The following is a 26,792-nucleotide window of genomic DNA, read 5'->3' as shown; positions in this document are numbered from 1 at the left end:
TGTAAATCATTATAAATCGGTTTTATTTGCTTTATATGTACAATTTAAAAACATGACACATTTTAGAAGACGTGAGCGAAAGGGCCTGCGGTATAAGTGACTGGTCTGATGTGTGTGGCAATGGGCGCTGAGTAGCCGTAGGTGGAAGCGATCAGTGGCGTCCTAGCGACGGTTACTGTGCTGTAGGGGGCAATGAAAGCAGCTGAACGTTTCTTTAAGAGATGTACTTCACCGTTCAGAGCCTTCGCTGTGTAATGAGCAGCACGGTCCAAGTTGACGTCCAATGTATCAAGAGGCCTGCCGTCAGAACCCAAAATGTTAGCGGGCTGTCCTGGGGCTAGCGATAATGGTCCACGGTAGTTGTAAGGCTGAAGAAGAGGCGCGGAGTAAGCCAAAGGAGCGGCGTAAGGAGCGGCGTAAGGAGCGGCGTAAGTAGCGGTGTAAGGCGCGGCGTAAGGAGCGGCGTAAGGAGCGATCAAAGCAGCGGAGCGTTTCTTCAAAATATGGAATCCGTTGTTCAGAGCCTTAGCGGTAAAATGAGCAGAGCGGTCTAAGTTCACGTCCAAAGTGTCTAAGGGTCTGCCATCAGAAGCTAGAATGTTGGCAGGTTGACCAGGAGCGAGTGAGTAGGGTCCGCGGTAGTTGTAAGGCTGCAAGAACGGCGATGAGTAGGCCAGAGGCGCTAAGGGCGCCACGTATCCAGCGAAAAGACCCGATGCGGACGCCGCCGCCAGGACGCAAGACAACACCACCAGCTTAAACATTTTGTAAGTGGTCTGTGTTGTTTTCTGAATTCAGAAACACTGATGCTGTTCAAAAATTACAAGACTCTTTTATACTCATACATATGAACGACTTTAGGGGCGTCGCCGGAATAAATTGGCGACCGTGAGAGGACAACTTTTGATAAGATACTAAAGTTCACTTGAAAGGGCATTTTTTCATTAAATAGTGAATACAATTAATGATGCTGGTAAGCGCTATACTTGATTTGTGATTTTGATAAATGAGTTTTGAGTTTTCAGAGTATTTCAGTATAAAGGTAAAGAAATATCTTAAAATTTTATAATTTAAACAATGTATTGCAGTTAAATCAATAAAATAAATATTTTTTCTGCTCGTATAAGATGATTTTATTATTTAACTAAAAGAAATTATAAATGCGAAAGTGTTTGTTTGATTGTGCTCAGCCTATCATCATAATTATTGCATAAATGTTATCCGTACAGAAAGTGTGCCCGTCTCTTACTCTCCGGTCTCGTACGCGGACAAAGCCGCGAAGAAAATATCTAATAGTCTACACATTTAGTTTATTTTCTATAGCGATATTCGTTGTCAGAAGTTAATATATGTGTAACTGTCAAATGACTTGTTTATATTCAAACAAAAATTAAAATAATTACCTTCATGAAATATTTATAATTGATTCGAGTTATTATTAAAACATTTTATGTTTGCCTGAATATATTCTTTAAATCATATTTTTTCATGAATTAATATCACACAATATTGTGGGTAATTTGTTTTAACTTTTATTTTATTATAAATGAGTTTTAATACTTTTATATTTTTAGAACACAATATAATGTATGTATTAGCTAAAAGATCATGAAATTCACACTTGTAACGTCAATCAACGTCGTCAACGTAAGCTTTAAAATGGATGAATTTAAAATGGGTTCGAAACGTAACTACTTATGTAATAATATACTAAAAAAATGTCCAAAACACTATGCATCATCTTCTGTAGTTTATTAGTTTTTTTTAGTTAAGCATTTCTAAAAACGTCATCCCCTTAAGTATCGATTGTAAAGTTATATAGAATATTCTTTTCAATAATTATATTAAAATAATATTATTTAGATCGTTAACAAGAGATTAATGCTTGTCCTATACTAATTCATCTTACTGCACTGATAAGTGCCGTAGAGTTTTTTTGTAAGGAAAAACTCGAAACTCGAAACACGATCGTGAAATGTCATATAGGGGAACGATATTAATTATAATAATCATAACATTTAAAGAATAAACGCACACAAAATAACGTATCACATAAGTCGATTTTCAACATTTCACGAGTGACATACGAAAAATCTACAGAACAGCAACAGTAATGTCGACCACATGTCAAGTGAATAAGTGAATTAGCAATAAGTATTGACTTTAGTAGTATTGATATAAACCGCTTAATGTCATTTATTTATTATTGATGTGATTAGTATTTATGTTTGCGATATAAATTGAATTAAAATTATGAAAAAATTATCATTACTTAATATTATGAAGGCGGAAGATTTTATGTGTGGAAGTATTTTACTTTCGCAAACACTGAATGGATTTTAATGAAATTTTACAATAATATAGCGTATATATGAGAATAACACAAAGGCTATTATTTTTTTAAATATATTGTGTGAATTGTCCAAAACATAACGATAATGTCAAGTAAGAATGAAAATATTCTGCCAACTGCGAGCTATTTTGGCGTGCTCTGTTAAAACCGTTAGAGTTACCCGTTATCTTAAATAGCCCTAAACGAAAAAAGCCCGCGACAACATATATTTTTATAGCATAACATTTTATTTACGGATTGATCTTTTCGTCAAAAATAAAAAAAATAACACGTATTAACGTAAAGGTTTATTCTATTTGTAATATGGATATAATAAAGATAAAGACAAAATAAACGAGTACACCAAGGAGGTACACATACCTACTAAGGAAGTTAAAAAATGGAAATTAATATCAAAGCCGAATACGGCTATAAGGCACTGATATGGTTTTCTTTCAATATTTATCAGGTATTTTTATTTACATTCCTTTGTAAAGTTATTGTACAATCAATGAAGCATTAAATATAATATTCTACTAGCGATTCGATTATTTTTAGTTACATTATTGACATGGAGACTGGTTTATTTTTATTTGTATACAATATAGTTAGGTTATATTTAAAAATAATAGCTGCTCTAAACTTATAAATTAGAGAAATGTATTTAATGCGGCGAATAAATAAATTTGCATTTGAGATATAAATTAAATAAAGTTGATATCAAAGTAATGAGGACGCAGCTATTAAGAAGCATTGAAATAAGTTGAAAATATCTACCACATAAATCAGTTAAGGTTACACTAAGATTTAGTTTTAACTTGAAATCGGCTTCGATTCTTTGTTTTGGTACCAAAGTTTATATCAAGCGAAAAGCTTTTGGCGACTAAAAACGTTAAAGAGACAAACGTATTTATAACTGCGGTTCTATTTCAAATAAAATAGATGGATTTTTTGTATATAATAAATAATGACAAAAAGGTCACCCAATGGTAACAGGTCACCACTATCGATATACATTGGCGTTATAATAAATATTAACCATTCTTTTCCGTCGCCAATGCGCCACCAACTTTGGGAACGAATATGCTGTATCTGTAGTTACACTGGCTCACTCACCCTTCAAATCGAAACACAACAATACTGAGTACTGCTGTTTGTACAGTATCTGATGCGTGGATAGTATACCAACCCAGATGAGATTGCAGAAAGCCCTACCACAAAATGAATATGAACGAGATCTTAAAAAATAAGTATTTTGCGACATTTTAAATGTTATAGCCCAAACTAATTAATATAATAATCGCTAATTTTGTTTTAAATTTTCCTATATGCCAAATCTCTAATAATATTAGTTTCAAAGCAGTTATTTATAGTTCCTCTATGATTATATCCTATGGTTTTATTTGACATGCTTAGTATATTAGTTACCGTTAATACAGCTGCCATCATTAAATTTATAAATATTCAGTAGGCCACTTTGAGGTTTATCCAATACAATTGTCGCCGAAATAATCAATGGCCTACATACGTGATTACATATTAAACAATTACCCTTAAGTTATTGGTCGTCTGGACAAATGAAAGCTAAATTGAATAATAATGTTTATTAGGTTTAAAAAGGACGGAACCAATGATAAACCACAAAATAATATAAGTATGTATTTAAAATTATTTTTTTTATTATTTTTAGCATATATCTATTCTCATATAATTAAATATTTATGAATTATTTCTTCAAAGGTTTCTAGAAGTGATATCATCTCTATATAACAGAAAACTTATCAAATATAACCGTTCATCATTGTATTCTTAAAAATAAATATTTCATAATGTTATATTACATTACGAATATTTATTTTATAAATACATTCCTGTCTTCTAGCGTGTCGACTTGGAAACACAAGTCATAGTAACATAATATCGATCAACGGGCGCTATAAAAAGTCAAAATTGCGGATTAAATGGTCGACCGCTATCACAAGTCAGCGTTTACCGCACCACCTTATCACCAAATCTAGACATGCGGTAGCGTGTCAGCCAAGTTCTAGTAACAGAACTGGCGAGCAGCACCGTGTGTAATATTACACGAACCATTTGGAGCCACTTTTGACCTCCTCATAACTCAAAAACTATTTGACATAAATGTGTCAAAAGCCAAGTCAGACCTTAGGCAACAATATATTATCCCAAGTTATAAGAAGAAATGATATTTGATGTAGTTATAAATAAATTTCAGAAAGGACTATTTAACTTAATTTAAGAGCCGAGATGGCCCAGTGGTTAGAACGCGTGCATCTTAACCGAAGATTTCGGGTTCAAACCCAGGCATGCACCACTGAATTTTCATGTGCTTAATTTGTGTTTATAATTCATCTCGTGCTCGGTGGTGAAGGAAAACATCGTGAGGAAACCTGCATGTGTCTAATTTCAACGAAATTCTGACACGTGTATTCCGCCAACCCGCATTGGAGCAGCGTGGTGGAATATAATCCAAACCTTCTCCTCAAAGGGAGAGGAGGCCTTTAGCCCAGCAGTGGGAAAATTTACAGGCTGCTAATGCTAATGCTATTTAACTTGGCACAAATTTAGATCTCACTTCTTTTGTCGTTGAAGACAACAACCAAGGTATATATCATAATATTTAACTTGGCTCTCATTTTTACATTTATGTTTTTGATGGGATTGAATATTAACAGCTGTAACTGTTCCACTGCGGGACTGTAGCCTGCTTTCCTTTAGTGGGCAAGATTTGGAGCTTATTGTATCACGCTACTAAAATGCCTGTTCGGGGATTGAATACAATCAATTAATTTGTTTTTTGTTGGGAATTTTTCATTAATTTCTAGTTTGTTTTTCGTATTTTGAAAGTAACGTCATCGCGTTACTTATTTTAAGTAATATTGGTATTGATTATATGAATATTATAAACAGAATACTATGTACAGTCGGGTAACGAATATTTTCAAATTGACTTCTTGTGTTTTGCCATACATGTAGATAATTTAGAAGTGTTTATATTATATGTTCTAATAATAATATCATTTTCAAAGATTTGCTTTTCAATGGTATTGAAACCGGTCTTAAATCATATATATTTTTGAATAAATAATGGTTTTTGGTGTACTAACTATTATTAGTACCAGTTTACTTCAATTTTCTTAGTTTTGCCTGATTTAGAATAGAATTTATGGACCCGATGGATAATTTTTAATATTCAATTGTACAGGTTTATATAAATAATATAAATACGAACAAGTTTTGGATTAATTAATATAAAAAGGCCAATATTCTGAAATAGTCATTTATTTTTATTTACATCATCGTTGGCAAGCGTTACAGTTGTTAGAAGATGTGTGTGATGGGGCTGGCGGCGTACGAGATAGGTTTAAGGTATTGGTGGGCGAGTGGTGAAGCATACGCGTAGCTGGAAGCGATCAGTGGCGTCCTAGTAAAGGTGACAGTGTTGATTGGGGCGATCAGACCGGCGGAGCGCTTCTTCAATAGATGTACGCCATTGTTGTACTGTGCATTGAAATGGGCAGAGCGATCCAAGTTGACTTCCAAGGTGTCTAAAGGCCTGCCGTCAGAGCCCAAAATGTTAGCGGGCTGTCCAGGGGCTAGCGATAATGGTCCACGGTAGTTGTAAGGCTGGAGAAGAGGCGCGGAGTAAGCCAAAGGGGCGGCGTAAGCCGCGGCGTAAGGAGCGGCATAAGGAGCGACGTAAGGAGCGGCGTAAGGAGCGATGAAAGCAGCGGAGCGTTTCTTCAAAATATGGAAACCGTTGTCCAGAGCCTTAGCGGTAAAATGAGCAGAGCGGTCCAAGTTCACTTCCAAAGTGTCTAGGGGTCTGCCATCAGAAGCCAGAATGTTGGCAGGTTGACCAGGACCAAGAGAGTAGGGTCCGCGGTAGTTGTAAGGCTGCAAGAACGGCGATGAGTAGGCCAGAGGCGCTAAGGGCGCCACGTATCCAGCGAAAAGACCCGATGCGGACGCCGCCGCCAGGACGCAAGACAACACCACCAGCTTAAACATTTTGTAAGTGGTCTGTGTTGTTTTCTGAATTCAGAAACACTGATACATTTTTGGATCGTCCAAAGTCTTATATAGGGAAAATATCGCGTCGCGTCGCGTGAATACATAGTTGGCCGTGAGAAGACAAGTTTGTTAAAGAAAGTTTTTCTTAAAAGGGCACATTGTTTAAATAGCTTTTGTTCCATTTTCGTATCATTAACGTTAAATTTTTAATATATTTAGAATGTCCAAAGTTTCTATAATTATTGACATTTTTATAAAAAAGATATTTTGATAATAATTGTAAGCGTAATTATTATATTAGAATAATGCGAAAGAAGCATTTATAGGAAGTTTATTTTTTCGTTTTTTGTTTATATTTAATTATTATTTTTAAACCAAATTGCCATCATGGCCTGTTGGTTATGAAACGAGAATATTCATAGAAGATTGCGTATTCTAGCTTGGGCAAGCACTACTAAGTTATTATAGAAAAAAAAAACAACTTTATTTATTATCATAACAGATTCGAATATACTTACTTGGGGTTCTTTAACTTTTATAAGTTGTATTTATAATAAAGATATTTCTAAGAAAGATTATTTATTTAGCAAATAATCTTTATCCTTCCCATTTTATCTTCGGTCGTACACATGGATTAAGTGTTTTATTTTTTCAAACAAGGGATTGTTTTTACTTCTGGTAATGAAAATACAACCGAAAATTTACAATTATATTTAGATAAATAATTTTACTATATATATTATGTATAATCAATGAAAGGACAAATAAAAGACTGAGTTAAAAGAAAAAATTGGATTTTTTTATCAAAATATGAAGTATATTTTCGAGCTTTTGAATCGCCACTATACAGGGTTATATTAAATGTAAATTTGCCATCTGAATGATTTGGATCGTTTCTCGTAATGTGTAAGAGCGTTAAATGTTGGGCAACAAAGAATTATTAGCCCTGTGTTGTCGGGTAACTTGTTCCTAATACTAATTGTATTTATGTCGAAAATTTCTACAAATCTTTTGTATTTTTACGAAAAACCATTACATTACCAAGTATATATTGAGAAGTGACAGTCATTATGTTATTTTTTTTATTTTGTTTAGTTAAGTAACTTTGGGGCCCAGGTTATACATTACGCGAATAGCACTCTTCGGAAACAAAACACTGTTATACTTTGTGTATTATACGTTAACTAATACCTACATTAACGCGATGTTTAATCCATCTATTCGTCGCATAAATTAATAGTATATACATACATAGGTAATGTAGTTACGTTAAAAAAGATTTTTTTTTTTTGTTAAATTTTCTTTATTAGTTTCTTTAGCTTTACATAAATCTAAAAAATAAAATTAAACACATGTTTTCTGATGGCACAATATGAAATGAATTCTACAAATTTACATCTACCTACGTCTATTTATTTTCGATTGAGACAGAAAAATATAACTAAAGAAGTAGTTATTTATTTAAAAATTTATTCACTCACGAAGGCGTCATTTCGCTATTATGTGCGATATTAAAAAATACATTTTTGGTTGTATTTTTTCCAAATCATCATCAAAATATTCTTTATTCAAGTAGGCTCATAAAAGCAATCAGCATGAATCGTATCATGTTTTTATTTATTCGTACATTAGTCATCTCACTCTAACGGCCGTTTTCAATTACCAATCTATCCCTAGTTTCAGTACCTAAATATAGCCAAATCAATATTTAATCTATTTTCAATATAGCTAAATCTATTTTAATAATATTTAATAATGTATGTGATGTTGTCCAATAATAAAAAAGAAAAAAAAAATGACTTTCCATTTCCTGTCGAAACTAGTCATAGTCAGGAGTAGTCAGGACGGATACTAGAGATAGAAACGCTTATAAAAATCGTGCTTACCAGCATTTTAATAAAAGTTCCAAGTCACTCTCGGATAGACGAAGCTATCTTTAGTAACGTCATTCGATTATCTGTCAAAATCGGCTGATAAATTTGGCTTTTGAAAACAAGGCACTGTTATTTCTATTAATCCCTCCAAAAACATTTTCATGTAAAATATTGCAAGGACCGTATGACTCGCAATGTTAAAAAATTATCAGATCTCATGTAGAGCCAAGCTTCTACCTCCACACACCCCAACTATAGCTTCACAAACTACACCTTAGTCAAAATATGGGTAAAATAGTTATTATAAATATGCATAGTCATTTCACTATATTCACGTGGCCGTAAGGTGATAAGTGTATCCACTGTTCATTACTTTTCTGTTATACAATAGATCTTGTAGTAAGGAAACGACCAAGCCACATATTCACGTTAATCCACATAATCGAGGAAAGCGATCTGTTCGTACTGTTAGATGGATTATTAAAAAAAGCCATTGAACCATATATTTTACTGAGCACGAGCGTTACTTACACCGTCACTAAATAACTACATATTATGTATACTATAATTCAGAGAGGAGGGTGCTCCTTCGCAAATAATAGGTATATACCGAAGGATTTTTGTACGATTGAAAGGTTAAGGAATTTAAAATCTATTTTATATCAAGGTACGCTGGAGATATTCAGCATATAAACAAATTACCTGAAATTCTCCTGAAATACACAACAGCGCGAGTCTTAAAGGTAGATCATTTTTTCGACATTTGATATTGCATATTTATAATTTCATAGATGTAGCATCTACAAGATAACAAATTTAAAAAAGAGGTTACTGTATACAGTAGTTTTTTTGCTAAACTAAAATTTAATATTTTGTTTTGAATTATTTAAAGCTATAATTTAATTTTATACTGCAATATTGAACCGTTTTTTTTTTTTTTTTAGGAATGAAATAAATGTCATAATCTTTTAACAGGCATATAATTTGTATAATTATTATATTTACATCTTAGATTATAGCGAAGTTTACAGCACGTGAGCGATAGGTGCGGCAGGATAGGCGATGGTGTGGCCTAAATGTGCAGCTGCTAGGGGTGCTGTATATCCGTAAGTGTGGGCGATCAGTGGCGCTCTGGCAACGGCGACCGTGCTTATTGGAGCCAAGACAACAGAGCGTTTCTTGAGTAGGTGTACGCCACCGCTAAGGGCCTTGGCAGTGAAGTGTGCTGAGCGGTCCAAATTTACGTCCAAAGTGTCAAGAGGCCTGCCGTCAGCAGCTAAGATGTTAGCAGGCTGTCCTGGAGCAAGGGATAATGGCCCACGGTAGTTGTAAGGTTGGAGAAGAGGCGCGGAGTATGCCAATGGAGCTACGAAAGGAGCGGCAATAGGTGCAACAATAGCTGCAGATCGCTTCTTCAATACGTGGAATCCATTGTTAAGAACCTTAGCGGTGTAGTGGGCAGAGCGGTCCAAGTTTACGTCCAAGGTGTCAAGAGGTCTGCCATCAGCTGCAATAATGTTAGCGGGTTGACCAGGAGCAAGAGACAGAGGTCCTCGGTAATTGTGAGGTTGCAAAAAAGGTGCAGCGTAGGCCAGAGGCGCTATGGGCGCCACGTATCCTGCGAAAAGACCCGATGCGGACGCCGCCGCCAGGACGCAAGACAACACCACCAGCTTAAACATTTTGTAAGTGGTCTGTGTTGCTTTCTGTGAAGAGAGACACTGATGATATTATGAAGTTGCATGCGTCTTTTATACTTGCATATTACGATTGACTTTATGGGCGGCACCGGAAAACATCGTTGGCCATGAAAGGACAACTTCTACAAAGAAACGAAAGCTAGTTTATGTATCAGGACGATTTGTGTTCTCCTTTAAAAGAAACATAATTTGCGAACTTGTTCTGATTTTTTTGCGTGTATACCAAATGATATACTCGAGCCTTTCCCAAGTTTCAATAATACATCAGACTTGTCTTGACTTGACTTGGTTACATAGCATCTTATTTCAACAAACGGCGAAACGTTCAATAATTACGACTTCACAAAGATTAAAATTAGATTTATATTTTTTAGTAAATTAATTTATAATTATATTTCTATTTCTATCGACTCAGTTTATTTTCACTATATGTCAATCGTATTAAAGAAAGATACTCGCTATGTTTAACAATACAGATATAATCTTTAATATCATAGACTTTATTAAGAACAATAATTAAAGCTACCAAATGTAAATAATATATAAAATACATCGGCATAGTGATCTTTTATTTTAAGTCAACATCCTGAATTTAGGTTAAATAGTAATCCACTTTATGAAACTTTAACGTGAGTTCTCCAGGGACAGTCACTGACACTCTATATTTTATAGATCTTTCAAAATTTATTAAATGAAGTCGGATTTATCGAATTATAAAAATATAATTATTTTGTATAATAGATGCTTATAACAGAATGAGAATTAGAAGTTAAACGCTTTTTTTAGAGTAGTACTCGCGGAGAGCTTTTCATAGATTTTCTTTTGTTTTGTTAAATGATAATGATAAAATATTATGATGATTTAAACTAAATTAAATTAATAGAGATTTACAAATTTATGTATTAATTAATCAAAAAGGTTCAGTGTTTTTTTTGTTACACATTAACGGAGCTAACATTGACGTTAACTTTAAAAAAATAATTAACACATCTCATATCTAAGTTACATAGAATATTATTATCAAAGATTATTTAAATAAAATAAAAAAAAACAAATGAGGTTGGTTTTCTTAGACGTTCGCCCACATCCTGATTATATAAGTTAAGTATTATTCATGATATAGAACATTAGTCCCTTATAAAAACAAATACATTTTCTTTAAAACAATTTCTGTAAATAAAAATTACTGTTCTCGTTTTACAATTAAGACTAGTATACTAACTCTATTAAATATACTATTTTAGTTATAGGAATTAGGATTAGGAATACACGTGTAGCCACTTTTGTAACATGTATTAGTGTTGTATGTATAGGAATATCATTTTTGTGGTTTTATGTGTCTTCATTATTTTTTAGTAAAATATAAATTGCAATGCCATTTTATGTTTTAATTCTATTCTTACTGAACCGGTGGTAGCTTTACAGTAAATTCAATATGTAACAGTCAGCATAAAAGTTATTTTATGCTATGCTTTTTATATATAAGTGTATATACACTTGAATAAATAATATTTCGATTGTGATTTTGGTTAAGAATTACTACTACTTAAGATTAAGCTTACTCAAAACGCTATAATAATAATGCACTTTCATTATATTAAGCGTTGAACAGCTTGCTTAATTACTAAGCGCTAATATATTAATACTTAAAAAACGGGTTAAATAAAGATTTAACCATAGATATTCTATCACTAAACAGCACTCAGTATTATTGTGTTCCGGTTTGAAGTGAGTGAGTTAGTGTAACTACAGGTACAGGCACAAGTGACATAACAGCTTGGTTACCAAGGTTGGTGGCGCATTGGTGATGTAAGAAATGGTTAATATTTCTAACGGCGCCATTGTCTATGGTCGGTGGTACATATGCATTTACATATGACGTTAGCCCGCTATTCACAAGTTGTCATCGTTATTATAAAATAATATAATTTTTATATACATACATACTTTATTACAAATACATTCCAATCTTTATGAACTAAGTTGTATATATTGCTAGGAGAATATAATAGTACTTCATTTGAGCTTGACACGGCTTCTGGTAAACAGTTAATGCATTACAAAGACTTATTTGAGTTATTTAATCATTTTTAAAGCATTGATGTTATTTTTTATGTTGACTTGTATTTTTTTTCTTTTTGATCATATCTATTGTATATACGTCCAGCATGTTGCGTATACATAAAGAAAATATTGTTTGTAAATGATTATGTAATATGATACGAGTACATACCTTAAACCATATAATATTCTGTCTACACTTTAAATGCTTAAAGTTTTAATTAGGTTCTCACAAATCAAAATATTCAGAGCTAGAAAATAACTTAATCCATTTTATTATTTATGATCAACTTATATAGTTTGACTTCAAAATTATACAAATACTTGTTTCTACCCGTGGATTTGTCCGCATGTAATTATCGGTTAGGTCTAGGTACACCTATATATATAATCTTTATATCATCTTTAACATCGTATATGATTTTATAATGAGAGGTTAAGTTAAGGTATGCTGCAAACCAACAAATTGACATTTATACGGATAGGAAAATAATATTAAATAGGATTTTTAAAGATTAATTTCTTTATATATGAATTTTATAAGTCGATCTTTGAATTAAATCCCATTAGAAATATTGTATATTTCCTGAATGAAACCTTGTTCGTTAGATACATAATATATTAATATTTAGATTTTGTAACACGTTGAATGGCCTTATTTAAATATATAAATTATTCAGGAACCATACCGTAGTGTATCGACACTACGTCATTCAGAGTTATATGAATCTTGGCTGACCTAAATCTAAGGTAAGATCACGTTACTTGTTCACACCTCTGAAGCGTTCAACGATGACGTTGATGCTATTTTTAGAGAAAGCCCGCGATAGAGAAATGAAAAGCGCTGAATTTAATTACGATATTCAATGTTTTCAGTACAATATTTTAATAATCTTATTATAACTTAATTCATATATCTAGATTCAGTGCCGCTCTACAAAATACGGGTCAACTTTATTATCTCGGTGTGCGTGACAGCTCTCCATGGTAAGCAAGTATGACGCTTGACACTCGCCAAGTTTCATACTACCATACTAGTGTTCGTGTCCTTAGTGGCCAACCGTTGGCTACAATTTTTCTTGACGCATTCTTTGACAATCTAAATAGATATTTAAATAATCAAAGATTAAAAAGTAAGAGAAAACTGTAGCCCCCATTTCCAATGCGCGCACGAAGAAATGTTTGACTTGACATGGTTAAAGTTTGTATGGAGAAGGAGTACAGAAAGAGAAAATGTATGTAGTAAATTGTGTGTTACGAACATTTTATGTTAATTAAAATAAACATTCTTCGTCCAGCTGAGCCTCATTTTGGTTATATATACTACTAAGTGATAATTTTATTTTAAGCTTCTTATATATGTATAAACTACTCATATTTGAACTATATATCTACTACCAGTCTCAACTTCGAAAGGTTTCAACACTTTTGTACATTAAAAAAAATATGTATAAAACAAAGTAGGCTAGTGGTTAGATCATGTGAATCTCAACTGAAGTTAACAGGTTCAAGCCCAGGCAGCCATTGCTAAGTATTTTTGTTATTGGGTTTATAATTCATTAGTAGGATGAAATTTTACCACATGTACATCCACGAGCTAGCATTGAAAAAGTGGTAAAATAAAACTTTCTCAAGGACGCAGCTGTAGAGGAATATTTACAGTCAATTAATATTAATATACACACCAGAAATAAATCACAAAATGTCATATCATAAGATAGCTACATTGTCAGCTCATCTCTTAAAGCAATTACTGTCAGCATGTATACAATAAGAAAAAAAAGATATATAAATAAAAAAAGCGGTCAAGTGCGAGTCGGACTCGCCCATGAAGGGGCCGTAGCAGCAAGTAACAAGGTTTATGTTTAAATTAAATTTTTTATTTTTATATTTGAGTTGATTGAATGATAAGTAAAATACATCATATATATTTTTTAGTTTTATCATTCTTTTATTTTAGAAGTTTCAGGGGAAGGTTTCACATTTTACCACCTTGGAAGTGTCTCTCGCGCAAACTATTCAGTTCAGAAAAAAAAATATTGGAAGCTAATATAATTTTTGAAGACCTTTCCATAGATATGGGATAGATAAAAAATATTTTTTTTGAGTTTTAGTTCTGTGTATTGGGAACCCCGAAAATTTATTGTTTTTTTTTCTATTTTTGTCTGAAAATCTGAATGTGGTTCACAGAAAGCTGAACGGATAGAAAGATGCATTCCGTCTTACAAAGTTCAAAAACAGTATTGTTCTTATTTTTTCGAAAAAAAGACGGACGGACAGACAGACAGACACGGCGAATCTATAATGGTTCCGTTTTTTGCCATTTGGCTACGGAATCCTAGAAACTCTATAGACAATTTATATTATTATTTTTTTCGGATTTTTTTTTCGCTATAATCAATATATATTATTTAATACAATATTTTGTTTTAATATTTGACTGAAAGACACCAAAGACTTTAATTTAGACTAGAATTTAATCACTGATTACTTGTCAGACGAAATGTTAAATACTCAGTAAATATGTTTTTGTTTTGACCAGCGGATTGGTAAAGCCAATCTAAATTTTAATTCAAGAATTTTTAAATCTCATATATGATATAATTATTTTGTGTTTCCTCGTGTCATAAATTGTACGTTCATGATAAAATAATATTATTTTATAAGTTAATTGTATGCACAGCACACAATCTTAATCTTGCTCTGCTTGTTTCAAAATAACAAGCTACGTATGATTAATTATGGACTGTACAAGACGATAAGAAAGGTAATAATATTGTGTTTTTTTTTTTTAATAAATCTAAAGTAGAATATTTTAAGGCCATAAATGTTAAGCCCTAATGTATAATATAGAATATTTTATTTATTATATAGTTGAATATATTAGTCTATAATACGATAATAATATTTACAGCTAAATATTATAATAAATTTCTTTATAGATTTTAAAATTTTAGTGAAGTGAGTGAGTTAAAAAAAAAACTTATATGCTGACTAATTCTCTAAATTAGTGATCATGAAATATCCAATGATGTTTATAAAACCAAATTCGTCAAATTTAAAATTAAAAGTTTTATTTTAACAAAAATAGAATTACACATGCCTATGATAATAATTATATTCATATTTTTTAATACTTATATTTGAAGTATTTTTGTCATAAAATTAATATTATACAAAATTTTATCATAAATGAGCAAAATTTTGAATATCGAATTGAGCTTTTATTTCTTATTAGGCAATACTTGATCTGAAACAAACACAATAACTCTATGGTTATGTTCATAAAAAAATAAATAAGATAAGTTTCAGTTTGATAATGTCCCAATATTTCTCTCAAGAAATCTCTTTCTGAGAAATACTTTCGGTAAAAATTAAATTAATCTTAACACTAGGCTAATTAAAATTAACAGATAAAATTTGAAGTTCGTTCGTACGATATTTTCAAATAAATAATTACCGTTATCATTTCATTTAGAATACTTTAATTGAAAATATTACTGAACTGGCTTTTTCAAATCAAAATATACTTTATTCGAAGAGGCTCTAGCGAGCACTTTTGTATCGATCGATCATTTTACAGGATTCATTACACGTTTGTGCTACCACCAGCTTGGAATGTAGATTCTACCGAAACGAACCGACAAGATTTCAATAATTATTAATAATTATGAATTATTACTTATAACGCATAGTAATCAACAAATACTCAATCCACACTTTATCATCTATTTATCAAATAATACGCCCTGTTGCTAGAACTCAAAGCTATTAATGTATACTCACTTAGAAAATGTTTAAAGGCCACGTGCCGCGCTAAACAATGGTTTGTGTTACACAAATAATAAGGAGAAGTATGAAATTTTATAGAAAATAGGTGTTATACAAAGGGCTGATTGAAAATGCATTAGCTTCACGAGAAATAGTTTCTAGATATACAATACCAATAAAATCTATATTAATTCATCCTTAGTTGAACCAGCTAAGGATTGGAAGGGGTTTATTTCAATGTTTTTATTTTGGCTTTTGTCCATACTTAAAACGTTGGTACAAGGAAGAATGAACACATACAAACTTATCACTCATGTTATTCGAATGCATGGAATTAATAAATTGCTAGTGGGCAATGTATATGGTTTTACAACACTATTTCAAAACGGCAAACATATACGGTCGAGGCTAAATAAAAAAAATGCAAATTGTTGCTTCTCTACAAAGAGTTTTTACAATAAGTAAGTTCGTAGATGATACATATATTTGGATATGAAACTACTACCGATGTTTTTATCAAATATAGAATTTTAATTTTAGAATTATAATTTTTTTATAAAAAGAGCACAATATCTTCAAAGATCTGATTGGTACTTTTTATTGAAACTATCAATAATGTAATGCTTCCACATTAAATAAATTATTTGTATTAGTTTAATTTCATTTAGTTAAGCGTACAGTTTGTTTTTGCAAAAGCCATGTGACCATAAAACCCTAAGGGATAACGCTTGGCGACCCATATGCCGTTGACCTATTTTAAATAAATAAATAACAAAATGTACTTTACTTTACATGTTTTTTGGAAATGTACATTCGATAAGAACCGGCAAGAAACACTCTTTCTAGTTCACAAATAAAATGATATATAATTTGACGACAATAATATCATTAAAAACTCTACTAAACGAAATATAATAACTCTAATATAAATGTTGTTAATGGTTTTTTAAACAGATTTAAATCAAAGATAACCTTATTTAATTCTGTAGTGTTACTTCAAAGCCGTCGCCGTCACACATATATATGCAATACTATCAGTTAGTTGTGTCACTTTTCTAACAACATATTGGTATGGATAATTTAAATTAATAAAAAAATAAATCGTTTTGTTACAATATTAAAAATAATATTTAATTAAAACAAAGTCGTGATGATAAGTATTTGCAGTACACATTCAATAACTGAATTTCACTGAATGGAATTTTATTCTTAAATAAAAAAAGTCGTAAAACTTGTTCAATATAGTTCGCTTTAATTTCATGTCATTGGACTATCGTGACAGTGATGAACCGAGTAGTGTGAAATTCTGGATGTCCTTGCTCTGTGTAAATATCAGCTTCCTGAATGACCTTCTTACACCGGTTTATAATACGAGATTGCCCTTAGTATTACTTTCTATAAATACAATGCAAAACAGTTTCAGGCATCAGTTGCTTCTCATCCGATCAACACAGACCAAGATGTTCAAATTGGTGGTGTTGTGTGCTTTCCTCGCCGCGGCGGTGGGCGAACCCAGTGGGCTCTTTTCACCTTTGGCGTACTCTAGAAGCTTTATATTACCGGCTACAACAACTATCACCAACCAGGCCAGCAGTGTTATCCATCCTTCACCAGCATTTTATTCCGCACCTTGGGCTTACAGCACACCTCTAGCCCATTTCATCAAGAAACGATCAGCTGGATTCATCAGCTCTTATCACGCACCAAGCTACATAGCACCTACTCCGTTTTTGGCTTCATACGCTGCTGCTCCTTTGCCTACCACGTACTCTTACGCTGCGGTCGCTCCTTTGACCACGACTTACTCATCGCCAATCTACAGTACCGCCGCTCATTTGATTAAGAAGCGATCGGCTGGATTGATCTTGCCTACTACATACTTTGCTCCTACATACGCTGCAGCAACTCCTTTGGTGACGTCAACATATACCGCTCATGCACCCGTTTTCTCAACGCCGTTCGTGTCTGCTACTCCGATAACTTACTCGCATTTGATAAAGAAACGATCCGTTGCTCTGAACTTCCCAGCATACTCAGCACCTGCCTCCTACTCGCATCAGTCTAGAGTTGACATTAAAAGTTCGCCTGCTATTACTTCATATTCGTACTCAAGCCCAGCTACATACTCAATCCCTACTCTATACTCAAGCCCTGCTGTGTACTCCAGCCCTGCCTTGTTTTCTCACATTTAACTCAAAACTTCAAGGATAATAAATAAATGAAAAGAAACCAAAATCACCGAATATTCAAAAATGATAGCAAACACTTTTTTTTTACGTTATTGTACAATGTACATATGAACATGTTAGATCACTGTAAAAAATAAAATAATAAAATAAATGAAATATCAAAATATAAAGTTTTTTATTTGTGATTAAGAAAAAAATCATACATTTATATTCAGTTGTATGCTTTATCCACATTGAAAGATCAATAAAAATTGTAAAAAACTTAATGAAAGTACACTCGATCTTTTTCACCTTTTATTATATTTGCCAAGTGATTACCACATTCAAATTAAAAACTCATCATTAATATCACCTATAAAATATTTGAGGATCCAAGTTGTCTATAAAACTTTACATACTTTAATTAATCAAATTTAAAAAATATGAACAATTACAGAAATCGTTAAATTCGAGGTGGTCAATTTAAAGCGCCAGTTCAATTATTTTGCCATACAAATATAATTTGTATGAATTATAGAAGATTAAACATAAGCTGTAATAATTAATGCATGCACCTCTGGAAAAATTTACAAAAATATCAAGTACAATTTGTTACCTAAAAATTCATATAACTAAAATAATGCTTAAACATAAAGTAATTGAATTGAACACTTTATGACAAGAAAATTACGTAGCATTCATTTTAAAAGTCTTAAACTCTCTTTGATAAATATTTGAATGACAATGTATGTATCATACTTGTGTAGATACGATTATATTATCTGTAGTATCTTCAACAATTGTATCATTTTTCTTCACATTTTCTAATTCATTTTTCGTTATTTCTTCAGAATCTTGATTTTGTCCAATAAAAATCGGATGTTCTAGAGCTCTTGCCAATGGTAGGTTTTGGAAGAAGCTTAACGCTATTGGTGTAAGGACCACATCGTTTGTCACCGGAGTTAACACTAGTTTACTTGTTCTCTCTTCCATAGTTGGATATGTTGCATATACAGCCGGACTATAAACCACAGGTGCAATAATTTCAGATGAATGTTTTACGTCTATTCGAGATTGATATGAAACTGCACTCGGCGCGGCATATATAACAGGTAGTTGATGCAGTTGACAATTGACTTTACATATAAAAAAAAATATTAAAATTTGTCGATACATTTTGAAGTGGTATTCTGTTATTGGTAGTATAAAATTGTTGATCGCTGTTTTATAGATGCATAACGGTAAATATGCATCGATTGCGCGTGCTTATGAATTCAAGTTCGTGGTTGATGGTCAAACAGGTTGTTGCATCACAGCGGGCGATGGCCGGATTAAGATGCACGATTCGTTTTGATTTATGTGTGTCTTTTACATTTGTGAGTCAGTTTACTACTCATGTTGTTTTATAAGATGCATACGCTGTTAATAAACTTGTCACTCTCTCTGATAAAGATATTTTATTTTTATATAAATGTATGCGATTATTATGATATAATTTAATATAACCGGTTCCAATAAAACTTACTAATTATTTACTAGTGATTATTTATTTTAAATCACACGAATCATATTTAAATCATAATATCACGAGATAGATTATAACATAACATTTCTCATTTTTAGTGCTTTCTATTAGAAACTTAGTGTTAGTACAGATACAGCCTGAAGCAGAATTCGACTTTTTATACTATTTATAGATAAGCAATTTAAATTTGTAGATATAGATCAATTTAATCAATATTTTTTATTTGTGAATGAAAAGTTATAATAAACTGAATTTAAAAGTCTGAATTTGTTCTGCCCAGTCATAATAATAATAAGTAGTATTAGGTTAGTTTTCTATCGTTAAAAAGGAAAAATAACTTGAAATAGACTAAAGTTGTTTTCATGTCTGTAAAAAATATACGAATCTATGAAATGTAAGAAACGAAGAATTCAAAATAATATATATTTTAGTGTTTCTATTAATTTGATTGATACCCAAATAAATTAATTATCAGTTATAAACATTAATTATAAATTATCTACATGAAAATAAAAGATTTTGGTTTTAATAATTCATTTATTTCGGCAGTATCGACTTATTTGACATACAATAGCTTAAGTTTTTTAAACATAGTTCGTTGTGACTATATTTATTTACCAGGGGTGCACAGAGAGAGCCTTAGGTACTACAGCGGAGTAGCCGTAAGTAGATGCGAAAGGAGCAGTGTAGGTAGTCCCATAAGGTGCTGAGTAGACCGGAGATACCACGTTGTGGAAACCAGGAGCAACCACGGAACTGTAGGTTACTGGCACGAGTGAGCGCTTGGCGAGATGATGCACACCAGCGAGTGCCTTGGCTTGGTAGTGGGCGATACGGCTGGCAACTACTTCAGGTGTATCCAAAGGAACTCCGTTAACAGCATCGAGAACGACAGCGGGAGAGTTAGGTGCTTGCGATAAGGCAGAGACAGGTACGACGCCAGTTACGTATGGCGAGTATGAAGCGCTGTATACAGCAGGCACGACGGGCGCTCCGTGGACTACGCTGTTACTGTACTGCGACACTGAGCTGACAGCTGGCACCGCGGTGTACGCTATGGGTACGTACGGACTGGGTTTGGCGGCAGCCAAAGCCACCGCGGACAATAAAACCACCAACTTGAACATTGTAGAGTGTTGAGATGTTCGATCGATGAAGGAACTCGACTGATGCTCCACACTTCGCTTCTAATGCTTATATAGTAAGATTTAAAACTTATGAGCCACAAAAAATGCTACCGAATCACCTTCAAATGATAGTCTTAGATAGCCGTTGTCAACCAACATTGTTTTTTATGATGTATTTAATATATACACGACTTTTTTAGACGGAAGTCTTCGGTCTAAATATCAAGGCGTCTAAAATAAAACATGAAAGGATAACGATTTTCATTTAAATCTGTCTAATAATCTAAAATATGAAAATTAATAGTTTTGCTAGCAAAATATTAGTTTCACACGTTTTAATTTAATATACTGAGCTGATACATATAGCATATACTATTTATTTTCATTTCATGATAAGTACTTTTTTACTTATTAAATAAATATATATATATATTTACTAGTTCTTTTTTTCATCCGCGTTATTTGACTTCCCGTAATTGATATGCTCATGACGTCATTCAAGTCCCATTCTGGCAATGGCTATCTCTGTCAATTTTAATTACGATAGATTCAGTGTTCATTATTCGTAAAGTAACAGAGAGTGAAGCAACCCTTTTTTATTAGTCTAATATTCCTAACCGGATATTAAAACTAAACTTGAAGTACACACAATGAACATTGCAATAAATAAATTTACTTCAAGATACATTAACATATTTAACGCTTAAAGTTATATGTTCATTTGCCAAAACATTTAGTTCTTCTTATTAACTATAATAATTAATACTAAACTATAATAATAATATTAAATTATTTTTCTATGTTATGATTTGAATAAATATAAATATTTTTAAACAACAATGTTGTTGAACTTCTTTTTTCCTGAGAATAATTAGAATATATAGTAGTGTATAATGTAATATATTAAAGGCAAATGTGTTTAGAATAAAAAAGAAACAGGATACCTTTTTGAATAGTTGATATACCTTATCTAAATATGTGTTATTTAGTATCATAATTTATTCGGCCAGTTTTTACCAACTGCAAAAACTCCTAATTCTTAATAAGACTTTGTACATACCTTGGATATACTGGTAAAGGATTTAATAATATAATTTTAAAGACGTTTATATGAAACATATTATAGGATTTGTTGTCGAAAAGGGAGGTTTCTTTTTTAAATGACTTACAATTGTTATAGGTATTGTTGTGGTCTTACTGACAAGTTTATTACACGCGTAAATGATATTACTCAGTGAACTTGTAAAGATTGTTAAATATAAAGTGAATTCATGTAAGCGAAGATGTTTATTTATCGGAGGATTTTCTCGTGTTAGCGTCGAAGTCTGGGTCACACGTGGCCCGCGAAAACAATACCCAAACGGACGCGTGTATCACTGAATGTAGGTTTCAACGTTGCATCGAGAGTTTTCTTATTACCGATAATGGAAAATATAAAGCTTTTGTTTTTATAAAAACCAATCACCAACCAACCAACCTACAACACTCAACAAGAATTTGATTTGTTTTATAATAATAATTCTGTTTGGCATGGCTTTTTTTTCTTCTTTCGTAACTGGTCAATAATTTTTATATCGAAATTAAAGGTAATGTACCAAATAAAAAAGATCACATATAGCCATATTATCGGCAAGGGACCGCTAGGCAGAACTAAAATTGGAAAATTAAGTTAAAAAGTCATAAATTGTTCAAGCTAAACACTTCTCTTATTTGAATAGGATGATGCACAACATCCTCCAGACTAAAGTTATTATAAACAAAATTTGCTTCGTCGTAGAAAAAATACATTTAAAAAACCTAGAAAAGTGTAATGATGACCCGAGACGTGCACTGCCTAAGGCCCCGACATGATTAGTCTGGCCCTGTAAAACATTATTATTTAGTTGATTTTATAAAGAAAGAAAATTACTACAGCTTAGTTATTTATTTGGAAATTAATAACCTATAATCCTATACTATTTAAAAAGTATATATAGTAAGCCTTCTGCATATTTGTAATTAGTTTCAAACATAGTATTTATCTCTATTAATTTTACTGTATGGCTTTTAAATAATAATAGCTTAAAATGTGTGTCAAAATAATGTCATTAGTTTTAATTAGTCTATGCAGATATATATACTATTTTGTATACCAGGCACATATAGAAGATACACAGAAGTACTCATTATAAAATTGCGAAAATAAGCCGAAGGTTTCTTTAGTCTAGTCTACTTAATATTCGAATGTAAATAAATAATAGATATATGTATTGTAAAAAGATATTAATATATAACTATAAATAAAATGCATAGCCAGTGCTATCTTTAATAATTTTATCAAGGAATTATTATTTATAAACTAAATGTTTCGTTCTAATTTCAAATAGTTAATAGTAAAATTACTACATATAAAAACACCTCGAATGGAGACTACGATTTAAAAAGAGAGCATTGGACATGAGGTGCCCTGAGAAACATCTGAAAATCGTGTATTTATATTGTGTCCAGCTTTAAATATGTTCAGGAAACAGTAATTTAATCTTTGTTACACTATCAATAAAAAAAAGTCATATATTTACGCAACGCTCTCTCTCCCAACGTCTTATTAGGAAATTAAAACAAAATAATATGTGTCTATTTATTTATTTTAGATTAAAGTTTAATCAATCCCACACTGAAGTCTTCACAACTGAAGCGAAGATTCTTCTTTTCACTTTAATGGTGACCTTTAGTAAGGATGGATTCCGTAGGCGCTAGTGAGGACTGGTCCTGATACAGCAATAGGTGTTCCTGTACGAGTTATAGTTGCTGGGTACACGAAGTGGCCCGCGTAATTTGGTATGATTGGGGCGGCTGGGTATGAGGTCGCTAGAAATCCAGGAGATCTTTTCTGGATCTTATGCTCCTCGAGAGCCTTAGCTTCAAGGTGAGCTGCGCGAGCAGCGGCAACTTCAGGTGTTTCAGTAGGAGCTACGGGCAAAGCGGCAGCATCAACCGATGGCAAAGACTCGATGTTAACAGCTTTCACAACTGGCACGGCGGGGGCGATAGCAGGAGAGTATATGGATGAGGCGTACGTAGCAGCTAGAGGGGCGCTGTATGCTACTGGAACGCCGCCAAGCGTGTTGAAAACGGGTGCAGCAGCAAAAGTGTCGATAATTGCTGGAGACGATTTGATGTCCACACGGGACTGGGATGATACAGCAGCGGGGGCGCCAACCAATGGAGCAGCAAACGCAGCAGGTGCCGCGAAAGTGGCTGGTGCAGCAAATGCAGCAGGTGAAGCGTATGCAATGGGTGCCGCGAATGCCGGAGCAGCAACAATTGCAGGTTCAGCGATAACGGCACGTGTCAGTGGTTCTGATTGAGTAGCAACTATGGCTGGTGATGATTTGATATCTACGCGGGACTGGTGTGAAACCGCTGCAGGAGCCACTACTATGGCGGGAGCAGCATAGCTCACTATACCAGATTTGAGTCCACTAGGCTTGGCAGAGGCCAGGGCCATCAAAGAAAGTAACACCACCAGCGAATTCATCGTGGTCTGTGTTAGTTCAGAAGGGATCGACTAGGGAATATACACTGATGCTTTCTTTAGGGCGTCGAACGTATTTATACTCGAGATGCAAATGCATCAAAAGTCAAGTTCATGCGGAGGTACATTTACTCATCGCATGAAATTAACGTGTAGCTCCGAAAGCACTTATTGGTAGCGTTAAGCGTTCAATAAATCATTAAAAAATACATACTTACGATTATATACATATTATTACAGATATTAAAACATATTAACTTATTTAAGACATTTTTGTGTAGATTTCTGTTAACTCGTAAATAATTTTAATTAAATATACATAGGTTACATATTTTATTGTTATAAAGTTAAATGAAAAATAGTTGTATCATATTAATTTCCCATCTGGTCAATATTTTCATTTTTATCCTTATAAAAAATATATTTACATTCACGTTAAGCAATAATAATACTAAATAGCTTTATGGACTTAAACATAGTTTTGTATGTAACTACAAGAGGACGGGAACGAAAGAAAGAATACTAGTATGTATAATTAATTTATATAAAGAAGTTAAGAATATTTTTTAATTTTTTGGATTCACGCAAAAATACAAATCGTATTCGATATGAAATTTTCATATTATGATACATTTATGTTTCAGAATGGACATCGATTATATAGTATGTTGTGATTTTATTACATTTAACTTATTATAAAGTAGCGAGAGAGATTTTTTTCAACTCAAGCGCTTTGCACGCGAAAGTCTAATACACGATAACTTTGTATTTGTTAGTAGACCTCTAATACTTATTAGGTTATATTAAATATTGAAAAAAGGCATTACTCCTTTGACAGACCGACGGTTGATCAATACAAGATTATACTAATGGTAAAAAACCAGGGCATAGTATTTGTTGATTTCTAGGCAGGATCCATATCAATTTAATTGTACTTCATTGACATACTACGTAATTAAAACGCCGGAAAAAAGTAACTACTGGGTTTCTTGCCTGTTCTTCTCGGTGCTAGCTTTACATTTAATTCGACACTGTTAACAACGATAACGATTCAAAATTAATTCTATAAGTCTACTAGAATAAAGATTATTTTGATTTTTGAGTTTGATTGAATTAAACAGAAATATAATAAAATTATTATTTATAGAGCCGAGATGGCCCAGTGAGAGCGGAGATGGCCCAGTGGCTAGAACGCGTGCATCTTAACCGATGATTTCGGGTTCAAACCCAGGCAGGTACCACTGAAATTTCATGTGCTTAATTTGTGTTTATAATTCATCTAGTGCTCGGCGGTGAAGGAAAACATCGTGAGAAAACCTGCATGTGTCTAATTTTAACGAAATTCTGCCACATGTGTATTCCGCCAACCCGCATTGGAGCAGCGTGGTGGAATATGCTCCAAAACTTATCCTCAAAGGGAGAGGAGGCCTTTATCCCAGCAGTGGGACATTTACGGGCTGCTAATGCTAATGCTATTATTTATTTTGTATGAAAATCTTTTTTTTTTAAAAGGTGTAGCTATATGAATAAATATTGTTATCATTATTTATTATAAAATACCTCGCCTGCCTGCTTTACACGATAAACTCAAAAACTACCGGCTTATCTATATATTCAGATTTATTATTACTATTGTTTACCTACTAAAATAAAAAATAAAACAATTCATTCGTGTAATGATAATAAACAAATATGTGGTACGTTTTTTTTTATATACAATCATGTTTAATAATTTAAAATATTTCAATTACTCGTCCTCCGTTTTTTAGCATCGAAGAACAATAAATAAAACTTCTTATTAAATCAAGTTTTAAAGACTGTTATAAATATATAGTAAATGTCGAACAAGTCGGGCTAGTACAGTAATTTAAGCCCGTTGACTTGTTTAAAGTATGGTGATTATTTCTTTTTATTATAATTCTATAAAGCGAAATGTTAAGGTTTACTGTGCGGCCTTGAGCGAGCTTTCGTTCCTTGCCACCGGACCAATGGGCGGAGTTTTGCTCTACTATCTGTATAGAGCTGCTACATTGTTTATTATATAAATAATAAAAATTATTTTGTTGTTTTGAACATTTTCGTTTTAAAAAGATAAAATATATATATATATATATATATATATATATATATATATATATATATATATATATTTTTAGTTTATGTTTTTGATAATGTTAAAAATTTTAGATTTTATCTTGATAACATCGAATCGCAGTGTATCGTAACAGAAAAAATACATGCGTCAGAAACGTTGCGCTCAAACGCTACGTTTAGTAATATTGCACCAATAATTTTACTCTAATATATAAATCTAATAAGTATCCTAGGCATATGCATATGTGTTACTGATAATCAAATCTTATCAATAAATCTATATTAAAATTATAAATGCGAAAGTAACTCATTCTATTTGTCTTTGCCACGAACCGTATTTGATGAACCTTGGTATTAAGTTTAAACTCCAAGGAAGGATATAGGCTTATTTTTTATACTTAAGACCTCAACAAGCAACCCTTAAAACGCGAAGCTGAGAGCGTCAAGTAGTAGAATATAAAATAAATTTTATTAAAATGACAGCTCCTAGTTTATATAGAACAGCGACAGATACTGGCCGCATAAAATGGTATGCGGAATAAGTGCACCATAAATGGGCATAGGTTTATCCACTATTGTTTGTTGTAACAT

At 32.5% G+C, this 26,792-nt stretch overlaps 5 protein-coding genes across 5 annotated transcripts; 1 reads left to right on the top strand and 4 right to left on the bottom strand.

Annotated features, from left to right (window-relative positions):
- LOC125069096 lies at positions 1-794 on the bottom strand. Its single transcript, XM_047678457.1, has one exon. The coding sequence runs from the start codon at positions 762-764 to the stop codon at positions 63-65; it is 702 nt and encodes a 233-aa protein (XP_047534413.1). The 5' UTR covers positions 765-794; the 3' UTR covers positions 1-62.
- A 4,845-nt stretch (positions 795-5,639) lies between these two features.
- LOC125069540 lies at positions 5,640-9,961 on the bottom strand. Its single transcript, XM_047679060.1, has 4 exons — positions 9,271-9,961; positions 8,944-8,954; positions 8,031-8,053; positions 5,640-6,388 (listed from the first exon to the last, which is right to left on the bottom strand). The coding sequence occupies exons 1-4, from the start codon at positions 9,921-9,923 to the stop codon at positions 5,675-5,677; spliced, it is 1,401 nt and encodes a 466-aa protein (XP_047535016.1). The 5' UTR covers positions 9,924-9,961; the 3' UTR covers positions 5,640-5,674.
- A 7,251-nt stretch (positions 9,962-17,212) lies between these two features.
- Positions 17,213-18,013, top strand: LOC125069095 (cuticle protein 38-like). The gene has a single exon (XM_047678456.1). The coding sequence runs from the start codon at positions 17,234-17,236 to the stop codon at positions 17,963-17,965; it is 732 nt and encodes a 243-aa protein (XP_047534412.1). The 5' UTR covers positions 17,213-17,233; the 3' UTR covers positions 17,966-18,013.
- Positions 18,014-19,989: 1,976 nt separating this feature from the next.
- LOC125069097 (cuticle protein 18.7-like) lies at positions 19,990-20,608 on the bottom strand. The gene has a single exon (XM_047678458.1). It carries the CDS (start codon positions 20,591-20,593, stop codon positions 20,081-20,083), a length of 513 nt encoding a protein of 170 aa, XP_047534414.1. The 5' UTR covers positions 20,594-20,608; the 3' UTR covers positions 19,990-20,080.
- Positions 20,609-23,199: 2,591 nt separating this feature from the next.
- On the bottom strand, positions 23,200-24,157 carry LOC125069094 (cuticle protein 16.5-like). Its single transcript, XM_047678455.1, has one exon. The coding sequence runs from the start codon at positions 24,108-24,110 to the stop codon at positions 23,301-23,303; it is 810 nt and encodes a 269-aa protein (XP_047534411.1). The 5' UTR covers positions 24,111-24,157; the 3' UTR covers positions 23,200-23,300.
- Between the last annotated feature and the right edge of the window lie 2,635 nt (positions 24,158-26,792).

This window comes from Vanessa atalanta, chromosome 15 (assembly GCF_905147765.1).
Source record: "Vanessa atalanta chromosome 15, ilVanAtal1.2, whole genome shotgun sequence".
NCBI lineage: Eukaryota > Metazoa > Arthropoda > Insecta > Lepidoptera > Nymphalidae > Vanessa > Vanessa atalanta.
Note: the sequence above shows the minus strand (reverse complement) of the source record. Positions and strands in the feature narration are given on the sequence as shown.